Source organism: Odontomachus brunneus, unplaced genomic scaffold, assembly GCF_010583005.1.
Source record: "Odontomachus brunneus isolate Ranch 3 - 2012 unplaced genomic scaffold, Obru_v1 Obru_scaffold_026, whole genome shotgun sequence".
Taxonomy (NCBI): domain Eukaryota; kingdom Metazoa; phylum Arthropoda; class Insecta; order Hymenoptera; family Formicidae; genus Odontomachus; species Odontomachus brunneus.
Window position 1 is genome coordinate 222,263 of NW_022639476.1, and position 18,644 is coordinate 240,906.

General features: G+C 37.4%; 5 protein-coding genes across 9 annotated transcripts in view; 1 reads left to right on the top strand and 4 right to left on the bottom strand.

Moving 5' to 3' along the window:
• The window catches only part of LOC116842714, a 6,682-nt gene extending 1,983 nt beyond the window's left edge, over nt 1–4,699 (bottom strand). Inside the window, exons 1-3 of the mRNA XM_032812310.1 lie at nt 4,552–4,699; nt 1,267–3,407; nt 6–325 (exon numbers count right to left, since the gene is read on the bottom strand). Of these exons, the coding sequence (XP_032668201.1) occupies nt 6–325; nt 1,267–1,465 (519 nt within the window). The 5' untranslated portion in view covers nt 1,466–3,407; nt 4,552–4,699. The remainder of the gene's footprint in view (nt 1–5; nt 326–1,266; nt 3,408–4,551) is intronic.
• On the bottom strand, nt 3,842–8,719 carry LOC116842612 (globin-like). 3 transcript variants are annotated; one of them, XM_032812040.1, is made up of 4 exons: nt 8,516–8,719; nt 6,887–7,061; nt 5,233–5,458; nt 3,842–4,829 (listed from the first exon to the last, which is right to left on the bottom strand). In XM_032812040.1, the coding sequence occupies exons 2-4, from the start codon at nt 7,039–7,041 to the stop codon at nt 4,698–4,700; spliced, it is 513 nt and encodes a 170-aa protein (XP_032667931.1). In that variant the 5' UTR covers nt 7,042–7,061; nt 8,516–8,719; the 3' UTR covers nt 3,842–4,697. The 3 variants fall into 3 exon arrangements, with proteins under 3 accessions (XP_032667931.1, XP_032667930.1, XP_032667932.1); XM_032812039.1 differs by having other exon boundaries at nt 6,887–7,065; XM_032812041.1 differs by lacking the exon at nt 8,516–8,719 and adding an exon at nt 8,166–8,501.
• Nucleotides 8,720–11,540: 2,821 nt separating this feature from the next.
• Nucleotides 11,541–14,523, top strand: LOC116842573 (arf-GAP with dual PH domain-containing protein 1-like). Of its 2 annotated transcripts, none has more exons than XM_032811973.1 (6): nt 11,541–11,785; nt 12,207–12,432; nt 12,587–12,785; nt 12,973–13,332; nt 13,419–13,641; nt 13,723–14,523. In XM_032811973.1, the coding sequence occupies exons 1-6, from the start codon at nt 11,674–11,676 to the stop codon at nt 13,788–13,790; spliced, it is 1,188 nt and encodes a 395-aa protein (XP_032667864.1). In that variant the 5' UTR covers nt 11,541–11,673; the 3' UTR covers nt 13,791–14,523. The 2 variants fall into 2 exon arrangements, with proteins under 2 accessions (XP_032667864.1, XP_032667865.1); XM_032811974.1 differs by lacking the exon at nt 11,541–11,785 and adding an exon at nt 11,806–11,997.
• Nucleotides 14,524–14,866: 343 nt separating this feature from the next.
• On the bottom strand, nt 14,867–16,942 carry LOC116842574 (PXMP2/4 family protein 4). The gene is made up of 5 exons (XM_032811976.1): nt 16,785–16,942; nt 16,026–16,231; nt 15,831–15,943; nt 15,671–15,741; nt 14,867–15,112 (listed from the first exon to the last, which is right to left on the bottom strand). Exons 1-5 carry the CDS (start codon nt 16,914–16,916, stop codon nt 14,945–14,947), a joined length of 690 nt encoding a protein of 229 aa, XP_032667867.1. The 5' UTR covers nt 16,917–16,942; the 3' UTR covers nt 14,867–14,944.
• Nucleotides 16,943–17,221: 279 nt separating this feature from the next.
• Nucleotides 17,222–18,644, bottom strand: part of LOC116842575 (N-acetyltransferase 9-like protein) — a 1,861-nt gene continuing 438 nt past the window's right edge. Inside the window, exons 2-5 of one of the 2 annotated variants that reach the window (XM_032811977.1) lie at nt 17,956–18,065; nt 17,831–17,883; nt 17,624–17,774; nt 17,222–17,528 (exon numbers count right to left, since the gene is read on the bottom strand). In XM_032811977.1, the coding sequence (XP_032667868.1) occupies nt 17,290–17,528; nt 17,624–17,774; nt 17,831–17,883; nt 17,956–18,065 (553 nt within the window). In that variant the 3' untranslated portion in view covers nt 17,222–17,289. Of the gene's footprint in view, nt 17,529–17,623; nt 17,775–17,826; nt 17,884–17,955; nt 18,066–18,644 lie in introns of both variants that reach the window. The other variant, XM_032811978.1, reaches the window with a different exon arrangement.

Genomic DNA, 18,644 nt, shown 5'->3' on the forward strand with positions numbered 1-18,644 from the left:
AGAACGGTTTCAGTTTGCTCGTCGACGGACGGCATTTCGGGGGATGGCGCGATGGCATCGTTTAAATCCTTTCCCAGTTGCTTGAAAGCAGTTTTACCTAGCCAATCGGCAAGATCGTCGCGACCTATTTGCCGAAGACGATGCACGATCGCCGCATGCGTTTTACCCCTGCCCTCCGCGGGATGCTCGTTCCAATGCAACAACTGACGAAGACATGGAATTTCCTCGTCTACCTTGCGCTCTTTCCCGCATAAAAATATACGGACTATAATGTACCGTATAACGTATCGTTTTGACAAGTTTTGACATCGCGTAAAGAAAAAATCTAATATAAATGACATTTATAGCGTCTTAATTAAAATGTGAATTTTCTTCTTTAATGATCGTTCCAGCACATTGCAGAGTGATTCATTTTAGCGGAGTTATTAAGAGGAAGGCGGATGACAAACATATCATTGAAAACATATTCTCACTTAGGTGCAACTAAAAGTGTCACGTTGACAAAATAATAAGTATACGCAATCGAAATATCAGCGACAAGAATCTCATCTAGAGTCAAAATAAGTAACTGTGGGAATCTCATCTAGAGTCAAAATAAGTAACTGTGGGATTCACACTAATGTATCATTATGCATTGTAGACTTATATAAGTTGAAAATAAATAGCTTTTGTAGTCTTGTCGTATTACATGCTCGATTTCTCATTAAAAATAGTGGCGGCTCGTAGCGGATTTTTAAACTAATAATAGCCGAGACGCAAACTATACTTCAGCTAAAAGTCTAAGTATTCATAGTCCGATCTTATATTTAAGATTATTTTAAGAACTATCTTAAGAACTGTCATGAACCAATCACAGAACCGTATTCGCATCTTAAGACATTACTTAAAACAATCTTGAAATAAGATTCGACAATGAATACCGACCTTAAACTCTATTTTAGCCAAGATTCAAACCATACGTTGAAGAAATATCTACCCGATATCGTTAGATGGCGCTATGTAATCAAGGACTATGCAACCATTTGAATTTGTTTAACGCTGTGTGTATGTAATTCAGATCACACATATAATAAAATGTAGGCCGATATACTTCCAATCGCACTTTCGAAATCATTCATTCCATTTTCTCGCAAATATGTTTCGTCGAACACCGATAATTAGCACCTAGTAATTACGACAGAGGTCTTACCAATATTTTATATATATATATATATATATATATATATATATATATATATATATATATATATATATATAATATTTTACCAGCTGCGGCCAAGTTCTGGGGCAGATTATAAGTGGTGTAATGAAGCGCGGCGATCAAACGCCGACACTCGAACGGATCCAATCGTGCTGCGAGATACTCCAGTTCGCTTAAATTCACGTCGATCGTCCCGTATACTTTCACATATCCAATTGCCAGATAAATTAAAATATATGCAAAGTCGTTTTCTCGAAACTGCATTTTTCTCGAAACAAGAGGTTATCAGTTGCGAGCGCCGTTGACAATCGAATCATGCGAAAACATAAGATCGTAGTTTCGTTGTTATTTGTATCGCTGTTTTCTTTTCTTTTTATTTGTATTTCTCTTCAAGTCTCTTCTAGCTTTTCGCTGTAGTCTTTTAATTAATGATATCAGAAACGAGAAAATATACGCTCAAAGTTCTTGCAAAATACGTTGAAATAAATGTTGATAAAATAACATTTGCGATCGATAAAGCACATATGTTGTAAAACTTTTTGCAAATTTTCCTGTTGCTCTGTTAATTAATAAACATCCATAAAATTAAAAAAGTCACAGCTATTTATTGACTGTTAGAATAAAGACAAAGTTTTGAAAACATGCTACAAATCTACTCGATTAATCATTTAATGAAGGTATCTTTTTATTTTTATATATTTCTCGAAAGAATGTTGAACATGTGTTTTCTCGCTTCTGACCATCAGTAATCAAATGGCTGTGTTGAGAAAATAAAATGACTTAACAAAAAGAAATGTCACATTATAATTGTTTCGCGCTTTTTCTAACGTTGTCGTCGTATTTGTCTCTTGAGTCTCTTTCGCCTTTGTTTCTTTCTGTAACACTTGTAGCACGTGATCGGCGATTCGTCTTCTTGTTTTTCTAGCTCTTCTGGTTGCAACGGCGGCAGAACAATAGGCTCCACAGCTTCCGTGCCGTTGATGTGCGTGTGGTTTGGCGATCCAAGATCCCTTGCCTTTTTCTTTTTTTTTCGCAATTCTCTCATGGCGGCTCCTTTGCTGCGACCTTCCTCGATGTCAGAAAGGAAATATTTTCTAAACGTATTTATTGTATGGACATGATCGCTTTCTGCCAGTGTGAGGAGATGTAGAGTCACGACTAATTAACAGGCGAAGCACAAATACGTTTCTCGTTCGCACGGCTATTAACGCGTTGAATGCCGTGACAGTATCGTGTCTCATTTTGTCACGTATATACACTGAGAAAAAATGTTTTGTAACTATAATCACGTAGAGAAAAATTGTTATAAATTATGATCGAGAAAACAATTATACTTTTTTATTAAATTCTACTATAATACTATAATGTTTGTGATGATATAACTTTATGATAAAATAACTTTATATGCATGTTACTACTATTTTCATGTTAGAACAACCAAAAATATGGTTAGAATAAAAAATAACTATAATTTTAATTAAATCAACCATTATTTCTCTCTCAATGTAACTAAACAATTGTATTTGGAAACCGGATTATACATTGTCAAGAGAAAGAGAGAGAGAGAGAGAAAGAATCGATAAAACAAGGTAAAAAATACGCAAGTGCATTGAATTACATTTATTTATCGTCAATTCAATTGTCGGGTAAGCTTTTGTACAATCGACGGGAATCAATGGCAATCAACGTGTTAAAACGATAAAAAAACGAGAAAAATCAATAAGTCATAGACGAGTCACAAACTTTTCTCGTATAAGCGAGAGCTTACAATTTTAGCCAAGCTAAAATTTTAATTCTACATTGATCCTGCAAATACTGTCAATACTTGAAGAATCACAATAAAGAATTTCGAGATATAATATTATACGGACTATTGCCTTACCTTGGTGCTACAAATGGTTATTGCGAGTCACATTTCTATTATTAAAAGGCAATAAGATCTGTATATAATCCCAGGTCTTTCGAGATTCTCCATTGGCCCTTCAAGTTTTTCTTCGTCAAGAATTTCTTCGCAGGGTCAATGTAGAACCAAAATATCTAACAACACTCTTATCTTATACTGACTCCTTCTTTCTTCTGCCCGTAAGTTTGTTGAAAAGTCTTGCGCATTTATTCCTCACGAACAGTGTGCAACAGCAGGTCAAAAGTACAGTCGCGACTACGATCCCTCCGATAACGTATAATGGCAAAGAAATCGTTTGGCGTCCTGAAACGTATTGTGTCAATATAGATTGCATCGATACATCGTTTGCTCAAAGATCTTCCGTCACTCGACTCGCCTGATAAGATAATAGACCCGGTCGTGTTGGTGTTATTCATTTCTAGCTTCGTTACGATGATCTCCGCATCATTCCGAACGTCATTATTGTGTTTTGGCAGATATTAATGATATACAATTAATTAAACGATTAACTGGAATAGACGGTGTAAATATTAACACTAGTAACCGATTGACACATTTCGCGGTTAAGTGAGGACGTTCGAGCAGACACATGCGAGTACGAATATAAATAATAAATGGAGTAACAAAACATCAGACACATCTTTGATTAACTTCACATTCTCTTGCTTACTTGTGGGAGAAAAAGAAGTGAAAGAGTAAGGTGAACATCTAAACGACACGATTGCCAACGCTATTGGTAAAAACAAGATTACTTAATTTTTAATTGACACTGAACAAACACGAACACAGCTTCTGTTTTTCAAATAGAAATATGCCGATAAATTAAATGTATGTATTTTATTGGAAAAAAGATTTATCTCGACCTAATAATATGTATAACGCGTCGACATACAATATCTTATAAGATAACTATAAGATAACTATAGTTCCGCTTCATATATTTTCGTCTTTTTGTGTCGGATAGATATTGTGTATCTTTTTTATTATCATTGACACAATAACAATGTTTATTTTCTCTTCTCGTAATAACAATAAACGTTTGACAGAACTATGGAAAAAAAATTGTAGACTTTACCGTGGACAAACTCTGTTTTTGCTATGGGAATTTCTAAGAACTACTCGGAAGGATATTAAAGTGAGACAAAATTTCTAAGACTACTCGGAAGGATATTAAAGTGAGACAAAATTTTCTCGAATCACCTTTTCCCCTTTGTGCAATACCGACTTTTATTTCATGTTCCTCGTAATTTAGCGGAAAGACATTCCGATCCACATTACAACGTACTGCAAATGTTAGTCACCGTTAAGAATTTACGCGAGGATCATCATTATGTACTATGCTAGTGTTGTGTCGTCATACATTGATAAATGTATAGAATGTCAGTATAGCGTGACGAATGTTATTCTCTCGTAAAAAATTAAAACTTATGAAGCTGTTAAAACTTACATTATGAAGAATGTCATCATTCTTCATATCATTTCCTTGAAAGATTCAAAGATTTGACACAAATGACTTGTGAAAAAGTGATATGTATACGTGCGCGTTGAAGCTGCTTTCAATCACGACTTGAAAATTAATATGATCAAGTGATCTTAATCGTTATAAACCCGACAGAGTATCGGGAAGATGTAGTCAAACATCTTTTTCCATGCCTCTTGCACCTCCGGCGTGTATTGTTTCCCGAAAACGGATGGAAAGAGGTCCTCCAATACATGCCGTAAATTCTGGAAATATAATTTTTTTCACTTGTACGTGTGTGTGTGTGTGTGTGGTACGTATTGTGCGTACGTTAACTCGCCATAGAATGTCGATTGGCGGTAACGGTATAGAATGTGACCACGTAGTGATAAAAATATAAAAAGTATGGTCCCCTTTAACACACTTTCACTATCTGCGTAACATGTGTTCGACATATGAAACAGACTGAGTGTTATCAGTATCGCCTTTGTGTGTATTCTTTAGGTTAATCAAAATTTCCGATATATTTCTTTTGTACATATTATTATACGATATGTGCTTTGCTTTACAGTGAAAAAATTAATTGAAATAATTCTATTTATTATTGATAATTGTCTAACGGATATCTACAGTGAGATAAAAGGGATGTGATGAGAAAAATTTGTTTACTTGGAATTGTTGTAGCGTTTGTCCGCGGATCTTGTGTCTTTCGGCAAGAGTGAGTAAGCTTGCCTCCATCAGCTCCGGATCGTGGATATGATCGATCACGCCGCTCAACGCCCCTATAATATTGGCGCAGTGCGCCTGAAACCTTTTATTTTTCGACAATTCGTCAAAAGACATATCCTTAAACAGCCTGAATTCGTTTTGGTATTCCGGATGTCGTGTAAAAAGACTGCAAAGAAAGATCACGCAAGTAACAGTCTCAAATTAATAAGCGACATTTCATTGAACAACTGAGATTGAATTAGAATTGAGAGGAAGAAAAAGAGAAAAGGAGGGGGAAAGTAGAAGGGAGAGAGAAAGAGAGAGGAAGTAGGGAGACAAAGAGAACACTGTCGAATAGAAAATCGTTTCTTTACGTTGTACAATAATGTACTGTCAATGTCAGAGCGAAAACGAAGAATATTCTTCTGCAAGTTAACTTAAAGCCAACTTAAAGAATTGTACGATAGCATAAAACATACAAAAATTTAACGTCAATTGGTAGAGAGGAAACAACCGTTCAATTCCCGAAATTACTTATAATAAAATTAAAGTTATTTTGTAATAAAACTAAAAACGAGTAAAAATTTAGCGATAATACTGCTATACACGAAATCGCAAATGAATGTTTCACTCAAATCATACAACTGATTCTCAATTGATACCACTTAATGTCGATTGGATATTGAACTTGGTCAAGTGACGGTCAAGTATTATTGCCGATCCGGCGGCATCTTACGATATGCCCATTCAGACAAACAAGTTAGAAGATCTGCGAAATCCTCTTTCACGAATTCAGAATATACAAGTTTCAGTCGCAACGAAGCCGATCGATCGCTTTCAAGTATATTCCGGACTTGAGTCAACAAATGGTTTCGATTGGCGCAACGATCTAATCTCGTCACTCCGCAGGTGTTAGCAGAGTCAGCGTTGAAATTTTCATAACGCACGCATCCTGTCGTGACTTTTGCGACGCGGCGTGCATCGACAAATGCGTATGATTTTCACGGAGAGATGTGAGCGCGTTTGCTGATGAGAAACTGCAAACGTGACACGGATTCACGACGATATTGCATGTATAAATGTACCGCGTGTCGACGATTCATTAAACAAATGATCAGTCAATTAGAATGCGGAAGAGCCTTGAAGTGCGCAGAAATCTTCGTCCGAAGAATTTTGGAATGGAATTTCGCCAATTATCAGTCGCTTATATACGTTTGATCTACACGGAAAAAAAAGTATGGTTGGTCTCGCTTAGAGTTATTTAATAAAATATAGATATTGCGTCACACATAGTATATCGCTAGTCGAAACGCAGCATGGAAGACTGTAAGATTCGAAAACAAGAAGCAACGTTTCGCGCGTGACTCATTTGTAACCGTTCTCTCTACTTGCAACAGTATTTATACTAAGACGAGTGTTACACGCATATTGTTTTTTTGTTAGAACAACAAAAGATAAGTTGGCGCCAAAAATAACTACAATTTGCAATGAAATTAACTGTGAAATTAACTTTTCTTCTCACAGTGAATCGTGGTTGCCGTCCTTGATTGACGGGATTCTCTGTATTCTATTACATGGAAAACGAAATGAATAAAGAGATATTAGATGAACTCACGCGAACATAATGGCAATCCCAGATGACACCTCATCCTTGCGAACAGTGGCCCATGTGTTCTGCACTAATTTCTTTTGTTTCTCGCTCATGCCGATCCTCTCGTCCAGTTCATCGCGACCATCCATAAAGTATTTATACAGACGAACGAGCGACATGTTTTCGACGCAATAGATTCCTATCTATGCGAAACAGAACAGTAGCATCATTTATTGGACAATTGTCCTATAGATAGATTTCTATGGATCTCCGCTAACGAGGACTCGCGAAACGTGTGAAAAGAATATTTTTTACTTTTTAATTTTTGTATTTTTAAATTTTTCTCGAATAATACGTCACTTCGGGATGCATGAATTACGACGATCAATTGACAAGTTTGACATTCACTGTTGATTAACAGGTTGAATGCCATAGTTGTCACAGTAATAATGTTACGTCTCATGAAGTGATATGTAAGATAAAATAGTTGCATCTAAAAATCTGATTGTAGAATGAGAAAACCAATAAAACGAAGTAAAAGAAATGTGCATTCCAAATTACATTTCTTTACTGTACCTTTAGCAATTTGTTAGTCATTTTAGTACAATCAGTAGAAATAAGAATGCGGCAGCCAATGTATTAATATGTAATTAATAATACATAAGAGATAATCGCTGTTCAGATGTACATAGGAGTAGCGAGATTTTTCAATGAATGAGTAAGCAAGTATTTGCCCTTCTTCACCACGATGTACGATTTTTCGATTGTTTCTCAAATAATTATGCACATTAGTGCTGGGATTCTATAACTCGTTATTGTAGTTAACGACAATTAACTTTCACAGTTCGTTATCATTGCGCAACTTTTTTCTACGGTATACAAAAGCTGCGCAACGATAACGAAACTGTCGTTAACTCCAATAACGAGTTACAGAATCCCAGCACTGAACACGGAGTTTGTGCAAATGTGAGTGTGAGTGCAAATGTGACTGCTAAAGAAAATAAAAAGAACCGCGTTGTATTTTCGAAACGCACCACATATATCATAGCAAACACACTGTTATACGTAATATACTTGTTAAGTTATAATTTCCTACTCAACAATGTAATTATTATATAACACGTGTGTTATATAACAGATGCGTTATATGTAACACTGTATTTGCTGGATATCTAAACAACTAATTTGTCTTAATATAAAAACGATAAATATATATTTTTACAAAGAAAAATACAGCCGTTTAACACATGTAAAATCTAAAGACGCGAGCTCTTAATGAATAGTGTATCAAATTATTACTAACAAGAAATCGTTTTCTCACGTTTCCCTAGTTGTCATGTTTCTCAGCAAAATGTATCGATAAATCGCAAGTAAAGATTAAGACGTCACTGGGAAAGAAAAAGCAAAAAAGAAAACAGGAGGGGAAAGAGACAGCAGTGCAATGTCAAAATAAAAGGAAAAAATGTTACATTCGAATGTTTGCAAAATGTAATTCTCGCGGATGCGCATAGCAACGTGAATTGGCGTATTCTCGTCGTATCTGCGCGCGTTCCTCACGCGAATGCGATTATTCTCGAATAGATGTACACGCGCGGAAGGAGGATGAAGGAGGTAGAGAAGAGCGCGTGGAGACCGAATAAACGAGAACGGTACCAGGCGGCGCGAAGAAGAAAAACGGAGCAGCAGCACTCCGGAGACGACGCTTAACACGAACAGCAACGGACTGAAACGATGACTGCTGTTGGCTCGCTTCTCTCGAATCGCCTCCAATTGCTCTGTAATTCGGTATGATATGTCACGTGCCACGCGTGCACACACACTCACTGATCGAACTCAGCGGCGACTACCCGCTATTGCAACCGGTCGCAACTATTTCAGTAATCGAGAGTCATTCCCCCACTCCGTTGCCAAAGAAAAAGATAAGAAATATTGCATCACACACGCGTACTCCAGTGAGATGCGTCGTTAAATTTAATTTTAACCTCAAGGATTAAATAAACAACAGCGTTTTCTCCAGCGAGAATACAGAGCAATCGGAGGATAATTCTTTTGAGAGGACACGCGCCGGGAATGCATGATGTGGAATTTGTTTGATCTAAACGATATCGGAAGAGCTGCGCTTTAAATCGTGCACGTCGATATAGATAAAAAAATGTCATTGTTACGTATGTAATGTCAGTCTCGTGTGAAAGATCAATACATCATATATATGCGTAAGTTGACAATAAACAAATTAATTAACACCATGATATCATAGCTTAAACAAGCGATATCTTCCATATTTTTCTTATATTAGTGGCAACTAATATATATAACTTACTTTTTTCATTATTAAAATTTCCCATATGTATCCTTTATTGGAAAATCTTTGAATCCTCCATTTTGCATATCCAGATACTTTAACCTTCTGTGGAGTTGTATTGCTTGCAGATAAAAAATTCATCTAATGATCTGTCAACAAGCTGTCTGTCCCTTTTGACCATAATTGAGCTATTAAGAGAAACTAATAAAAATAATGGTTATAATAATAACGGATTGTTTCTTAAATAACAGGATGATGTCAAATTGTGTTTTAATGACGCATTAATGACGTCTCTAACATTAATAATATGTCATTGATACGACGTTGTCATGTTTGTTAATTGAGACTCTAACGTTAAAAAATAACTGAAAACAATTTCTTTCTTAAATTTTTTACCGTATAATATTATACAGTAAAAGATGTCACTGAATTTTATAATCAACGTTTTGCAATATCTCTTATAGTGTTGGGATATTAACGAAAGTATGAAAAATATTTTTTCTTTTTCTTTTAACCGATATATTTACACCTTTTCAAGATTATTTTCTAGCCGCAACAGAACATATAGCAATGTTACTGAGCTTACCTTCCCCGTTTTTCTACTTTTTTCTGCAATATCTCAAATCTTTTTGAAAACTTGCGGAATGGCGCGTTAGCTACGATTCGGTTATGTTAAGGATGTTTACGTTAAATCGAGTAGAGTTAATTCACCTAAAGAACGAAAAGTGTCATAGGCACAACCATCTAGTAACTACATAGCTCATGACAACTCAATCCTGTCTCATAGTTCGGTATCGGTGAACTATATACATACTGGAATGCTTAGGCTGCGTTCGAAAATGCCATCCAAGTGTACCCATTGCGTTGGAATGAGCGAGATACAAGAGTGAGATAAAAAGAGAGGGAGAGTATTCGAGTGATGTTTCCGAACGCAGCCTAAGTCAAATGGAAAGAAACGGGTCGAGTGAAAGGGAAAACAGGAACCGTTTAAGAGGTGGTGCAACTCTTTAACTGCATCACTGAACTGTTGCAGTAAGAGTGAGACAAATATATCTTATCTCGCTCTAACTTATTGCTTTACAAACGGCGCCCAACCATAAAAAGTTATTCTTTTCAGCAGATTTCCTCTCAATTGTGGGGGACACAAATCAGGACCATTTTCTCTACTCGTGTCCTATCAAGTTCGGTCTCCTTACCTCTTACTTCATAGTTAGTATATAGAAGTCTGTGGCTGGTGGCCGCTCTCATACTTCTCTCTGGTGATATTCAACATACGATATCCAATAGGAGAATTATTCTTCTGGAGACTAAAAATGTCGCCAGCTACCAATTCTAGTAAACAAACTATTGGATATTGAGGCTGCGTTCCGAAATGTACTGCCAGTACTGAAAATTTATAGTTTATGTTACGTATATTATAGAATTTCAGTACTGGCAGAGAATTTCGGAACGCAGCCTAAATCGTTAAATGTTGCATAACACAATTGAAACCGGTTCTGATATATTTGTCTTTGGCTCTATTTACTGCGAGTAAAAATCGGTCTGACCCAATAGACTGTACCGATTGGCTGTCGAGTAGAGACCCTCAAACAGAAACTGGCCATTGGGGGGTCTTCACGTGATTGGCGCACGGCATGATGACCCGAAAAATGGCGGCACCAATACGAAGCTACGCTCACCAAGCGCGAACGGGCATAAAATATTAATTGAGATATTGTCGCACTCTACGAATATATAGTTTATCGCTCAAATAATGATGATAAATAAATATATATACGTGTATATCCTTTAAAATGTATAATGTAAGTTCTTGAAGATATTACATATAGTCAATAACAATCACACGTTAAGTAATGTCGAAAGAAATAAAAAACAACTAGTCCTGAGATATTATTATTCAGGTAATATAATAAATAATTAATTAAAAAAAATATATATAGATAATTTTAATAAATAGAGATTATTTGTATTGTTGTTGTTATAAGTTTTATTTAAAGGTATATAAATGTGTGCAAGTGTAATAAGTGCATGTGTAAGTGCATGTGTGCAAGTTGTTAATTGTTCATTTTACGTTATGTGATGTTAAATTTCGTGATTAAAATGATAAAATATCATGTTACTTACAATTGATTGTTATTACAATTGATGTTATTGTTATTACAATTGATGTTGCAGGGACCCGATTCTTGACGGTGTGCGAATGAGATATACATGCGAAAATCTACAGTATACGTAACGTGAACTATATATTTTCGCATGCATATCTCATTCGCATACCATCAAGAATCGAGCCCTAGATCGATAGACACGCACACATTTAATAGATCACGCACTCACTCAGCAGCACACACATATTTATCGCCGCCATTTTTCGGGTCAATGGCCAGTCTCTGTTCGAAGGTCTCTAGCTGTCGACGCGACTCCACCAATTACTCCTCATGTCAGTGTGTCATGCACGAGGCAGCAGTGGCAACCGTCGAAAGGGAAACACCGCGTACGTCCACGGTGTATGAACATCGTCGTTTGTCAATGTTTTAAGATGGCGGACGCAAACGAGAAATTGTTGGCGGAACTCTTGAAAAAACCTGGGAATAACGTGTGTGCGGATTGTGGGGCCAAGAGTGAGTGTGTTTCGTGAAAAAAAAGTTCTGTTCCCTTTCAGTCGTCACAGACGAACGAAGCGCGTACGCCGCCGTGACGCGCGATCTTAACCTCGCAACAGTCCCGTTGCGCGACGTCTCCGACGTCCGGAATGTTTGTTTTCATCGCGATACTCGGCATCATGATTGTATAACGCGAAATAGCGTGAAATCGGCCTGACGTTGGCATTATCGTAATTGCACACGAGAGAAACACGTCGTCTGTCAAAGTGACAGCAAACGTCTCGTGTTTTTCGAGAACGATGTTTTTTGTCTCTTCCTTTTTCCTTTTCTTTCTCTCTCTCTCTCTCTCTCTCTCTCTCTCTCTCTCTCTCTCTCTCTCTCTCTGTCGCATACGTAACTACATCGCATTACCATGCAAAACTGACCGGGATCCTTTCAGATCCGGAATGGGCGTCTTACAACATAGGTATATTCGTCTGCAAAAGATGCGCTGGTGTGCACAGATCTATGGGAGCGCATATATCAAAGGTGAAACATTTGAAGCTAGACCGGTGGGAGGATTCTCAGGTGAATAGGATGCGCGAAGTCGGTAACGCCGCGGCGAGGCTGCACTATGAGGAACGTGTACCTTCGTGCTATCGTAAACCAAGCCCAGATGCCCCGCAGTGAGTTATCAGGAATTTGTGTGGTTTTCCTGTTTCAGTCACTGAAGGGTGGCACGTTATCCGCCTTATCAGCTAACTACCAGTAGATTACGATTTGAAACAAGCATTGCACAAACACCGTCTAATTGAACGATTAATTCTCCATTATCGTTAGAGTTTTAGTCGAACAGTGGATAAGAGCCAAATATGAGAGGGAGGAGTTTTGTCACCCTGAAAGACAGAATCACTATGTGTCAGGTTTTATGGAAGGATTCCTGATGAAGCGCGGCAAGGAGGACTCACGTTACCATCCGCGAAAATTCGTACTCTGCGAGGCGGAGGACACTCTCAAGTATCACGTTAAAGAGAACAAAGTACGATATTTATTATTACAAGAAGGCACGATTTATACGATACGTGTGCGGTATTTTTATTATTACTAGATATTATTTATTATTAGAACAAGGTACCTTGGCAAGGAAAATATCAGTGAATTGTTATGAATTGTCGGATAGGCGCAACGATATATATTGGTAATATTGTTGCATAATTTATCTCAAGGAACCTAAAGCCGTCTTGAGGATATCAGAGTTAAATGTGGCGTTCGTACCGACCAAAACCGGCAATCAGAACAGCCTTCAGTTGTCCTTTATGAAAGACGGCACCACGAGACATATCTACGTTTATCACGAGGATCCGGAAGTGATCACAAATTGGTATCTCGCGATCAGATGCGCAAAGTTGCATCGTTTGCAAGTGGCGTACCCGGGCGCGAGTGAGAACGAGTTGCTGTCACAACTAACGAGGGATTTTCCGCGCGAGGGTTTCCTGTGGAAAACCGGCCCCAGGCACACGGACGCTTACAAAAAGAGATGGTTTACATTGGACGGCAGAAAGCTAATGTATCACGACGATCCCATGGTTCGTATTCACAATCCGAGTGCAATCCGTCTTATAAGCTCTGCAAAGCGTTCTTTCTTCCCCCTTAATCTTAATCTTTCTTGAAGGATGCGCATCCAAAGGGCGAAATCTTCTTGGGACATAGTTCCGAGGGTTTCGCCGTGAAAACGGGCGTACCGCCGGGCGCGAGGGACCAAGGATTCTCGTTCACCCTTGAGACACCCGACAGAACTTACTTGCTCTCTGCGCAAAGCGACGACGATAGGTCGCAGTGGATCAACGTGATCCAAAAAGTAATTGATAAACCACTAACGCCACAGGACGCGAGCGGTAAGCGAAGTCGTAGCGCGTGTATAAAGCGCTTACTGGAATTCGTGAGGACGAGCGTACACGTTGATTTCTATTTTACAGTAGCGGCGAGACTCGTAAGAAAGCGCACAGCCAGTGGCTCGATGAATATATTTTCGTCTACGAGATAGGGCTGGATTCCTCTTAGACGTCTTTCTTAATTCTCATTCACCGGTAATACCGTACGATCGAATCGTATTGTCGAGATATAGAAAAATATATGACTCAGCACGCGCGCGAGATGCGCATGGCTATGTCCGGAGCTATTATTTACTCATCCAAGTGCTGTCGCCGTTGAGTCATGTATTTACTCATATACCTGCGCACGGTAATGTAGCTTACATAGAATAACGCATAAGACTGCTCGAAGATTGTTGACGCGGGCGAAAAGAAAATCAGTGAAAAGCACACAACCGCGCTCCTCGATGACACTTTTGCGTTGCGAAGATGCTTGTGTGTCGCTTTACTGTCTAAACCGAGGTTTTAGGCGGTATCGTAACAATACTATATACAAGGGATTTTTACTTAGCAATAACGTTGCGTGTGATACTTGTCTCTGACAGTATAACGTTCGGAGCGCACCGACCGAGGTAAACTCTCTTCCAGAAATTTAGTTTAATCTATCGAACTAGCGAGACTGGTTTAGAATAGAGACCTTTTTAAACGTTCAAATTTGTCAATGATGATTCGCAGTATTCTCTTCTTCTCTTTTTTCTTTTATTCTCTCTCTCTCTCTCTTTCTTAATCTTTTTAATCTTTTTCTCAACCCCAGTTGTGATTTATTTAAACTTCCACGATCGATATAAGGCCGCAAGAGTGAAAGCGATACACTGTACATAAACAATAAATTCTGAGGGCCTATCATTTCTCACTCTCATTATTTCTTTGAAAGAAAAAAACTGTGTCGAATACACAACACTAGACATCGCTCTATGTTGTATAGATAAAGCTAAACGAAAAAAAAAGAAACTGTAAAGTCGGAAACCCAAAAATTCAATTGTTTTTACACATGTGCTAACGGATCATGGATTAAACATTGTTCTTATATTTTTTGACATGTGTTTCGTATCGATAAAGCAACAAACAACATGATTATTAAATCGAGACGAAAATAATCGACGAATCTCTCTTAGTCGCTAACGAATGTTTTTAGAACTTGTTCAGATACCTAGTATACATTACATGTAACAAAATTGCTATGCATGTGTTATATTTAATATTACTTGGATTTACTATTATCTTCTTTTTCTTTACATGCATATGTATATATACGTAACGTGAAATTTCACCGTTCATCCTTGTCCTCGATGTATTCGACGACTGACACATTCTTTAAATAACACAAGATATTGACCCAGCAGAAACTGGCAACGCTGACATATGTCACTCGTAAGGATGTCGGAACTAGCAGAAAATTCACAAGTTGCACCGGCAACCAAAATCCACAGGAGGTCTAGAAATGTAAGTATGGGTATGTATGTGTATATATATGTGTGTGTATGTAAATAAATTATTATGTGAGGCATTTGAAATTAGCCTGACCTAGTTTTTAAGTACCTCACTCTGTACACTCAAAACATTTTTTGGTTTTGCAGTCATAGTAAAAACTATCTAAATACACAAGTTAGCTGTGAAATGAATAAATGCCCAGCAAACACTATTGCATATGTTTTATATTTAATCAATATAAACGATAAGGGTAGAATTTCTATCCGAACCATTTGTAAAATTGAAAAATCTTGTAGCGCCTATCCAGATTAAGGTTAATGTTACACGGTGCGCAATATAACTGCGGAATAGAAAGTGCGTCATAGAAGCAACTAATCAGCGGTATTCTACTCTTTTCAATCAGGCTGCTTCCCTTGATTGATTGGTTGCTTCTATGACACACTCTATTCCGCAGCTCTGTTACGCACCATGTAATTTCACCCTTAGAATTCTATCTGAACTAGCAAAACATTTCTTTGAGTGTACATCTTCAAGATGATAATTTTTGCATCTCGGAACAAACCTGAAAGGTGTGTAAAAACTTCATTCTGCATTCCTTGAGAATGTCCGACTTGGCTTCCATCAGACTCATACCTGTAAGATCGCGTGGAAAACGAGTCATAATGCGTCGTGTCGTAAAATCGGTCCGAACGCATGCAGGAATAATGTGGAAAGACACAAACTAGTAAAGAACAAGACGATTAGCGGCGGTGTAAAGACAAATTGATCCGCAAAGAGCTTCTTCAGCACGATCCTCGTGGACTTGCCGCTGTAAAACGTGTCGAGCCACTTGTACCTGCCATCAGCAGCGTCCACGTTAATTCATCACGGAATTAAATGCTTTTGATACTAATTTAATGAACATGACCGGAAAATACCATCCGTGTAACACAGGCCCCGCTAACAAACAACCGTAAACGGCGTATCTCTTCAACTGCGGCCAGTTATAAACCGTTGATCGCACAGCAGCATCATTCTTTTCATCTACAAGATCTAAAATCTCGCAAATTTCTTGTATCTGCATCAATATAGGCCCCTTAGTACCGGCGAAATCATCATGTTCTTCGATGTTCTGTTGCGTCGACTGTATTCTCAAAAAAAAGTTATAGTTTACTTATAATATCATTTATATACGCGGGTGATATCTGTAGTACGATTCTGTAATTCGTTATTGCAGTTAACGATAGTTATCATTGCGCTTTTTCATACTGTAGAAAAGCTGCGCAACGATAACGAGACTGTCGTTAACTGCAATAACGAGTTACAAAATTGCACTACTGGCAGGCAATTTATGTAGCCATATTCTCAAAATTTCTTGAAGTGAAATCTCACTGTAAACGAAAGTGAGATTTTGTTTGAAACGATAGTAAAAATATCGCCTTACAGAATCACAAGAGTGAACACTTGGAGTAGATTCTCAATATATACAAGTGATTGTTTCAATATATAGGAGTTAATTTGTTCTTGTAAAGCACATTTATTCTTCAATTTGGAATGAAAACATTCTTTACGAGTAAAAAGTCACAAACTCTAGTAATAAGGCTCTCAATTTACTTTTTTAGTTGAAATTCGATCGTAGAAATTTAGAGATTATACGCTATTTCGAGACATCTGAATTAAGAGAATCTCTCGCACACCTTGGACGTCTTACTGAAACTCTGTCGGATAAACTCGGCACTCGTGTAGAAGAAACCGTACACCATCGAGTTAAACAATAATGGTCTCTTCCGCATCGCGTTAACTACTTTAAAACCTCTCGTCAATAACATGCTTTGTTTTATTTTGTCAAACCAATATATATATATATATATATATATATATTATCACTTTTATGCTTTCGACACGCTATTTGATGAGCTAAAATGCTACCGCGACCGACCGACCGAAAAGATGATCTCACGTTGGAGGGTAACGTTAATACTGACGTAGGAGCTGCTCATGACGCTAAATCGCTTTAATCTCAATAACATTCAATCACGACTCAACTACGTCAATTGTGTTAATCAACACGCGGAATATCCCGATACCGGTGTTACCACCAAATCGTAATGTGGATCAACGAGAGAAATGCAAGTCCAGACGAGTTTTTGCATTTTATATTATCGAAATAGTCACATGTATATAATTACAAATATATATAAATTAATGATTTGATGTAACGACTCCGGTGACTAATTCATTCGAGTCGGACGCGATGGACTGCAATTCACGAGATAATTGATCGATCCAGTCGGAAGATACTCTTTTCTCAAGGGTCATTTCTTGGAAAAGTTGGCTTCTTCCTATCTCTTGAAAATCGAGTTTCTCGAACATTTTTATGCTAAGTGCATTGTCTAATTTGATCTTGGCACGGAATTCATTGATACCCAATGTTTCAATACCTGTTTTAACACACGAACGAGCATATATAAAAATGAAAAAAATAAACGAAAATTATACTGCAATTATATGCAAGGGCATATTGCGCATCAATTACCATATCGAATCATAAGAATAACCGACTCCCAACCTCGCCTCTTGCCTCGACTTGCCATGTCAGCTATCATGATTTCTACTTCAGCAGTGTGCGATTCTTCAGGATCGTTAAAAAACAAATTTGTGTCTCCTATCATGGCGTCTGCAATCGACTGCTTATAGAAAGACAGACATTATAGAAGTGGCGCAATGTGACCGACATACCTACTTCACTTCCAGTGGAGTGGAATATGTGTTTATCCAGGATAATGAAAGTACATTCTGCAACGTTAAGTAACACGAGGCTAAACTATCTCATAGAATTTGCATGATGCAAAATTAATGAATAATTACTGTCTGCGTCCTCGAGCCAGTGTTTTTGCATTTCAAACTCTTCTTCCAGAGTCAGAGGTTCTGAGCCTGTCAGATAACGCAGGGTTGGGCATTTCATCCATTCATGATACCTGAGTGATATTGATTGTGTTCAGCAGAGAAAAATGCTTTGCAATTGTTGTAATATTCACAAATCTAATTGGGATATGCTCTTGGCTGAATATCATGTACTAAGCAGATTCACAAATTTTAGGACAATAGCTTTCTCTACCGAATGCAGCCATTATTATCATTGTTATATTGTATTCACATAAATAATCTCCTTTGAAACGGTACACTGCATATATGTATATATATTATACTTGTCAAATAACAAGATATTACCAAAAGTGAATAACACACTCTTTACTCAATAAGGTTGAATAATTATTATTATTATAATATTGTAATATTGCATATAATTTAATATACTGTGTAATACTGGAGTATAATAATAGCTGCTGCAACCATTATATATAACAAATTTAAATATATTGGAACATGTTAGAAAAGTAAATATATATTCTCATTAGTCAACCAGTGCTTGTGAACCTGCTTGAAACGATTGACCTAAATTTTTCACATATAATCTTTGATATAATTTTACAGAGATATTTCGTAAAAAAGAGTCGCAACAAATTCGTCGCATATAAAACACGAGAAGGGGGGGG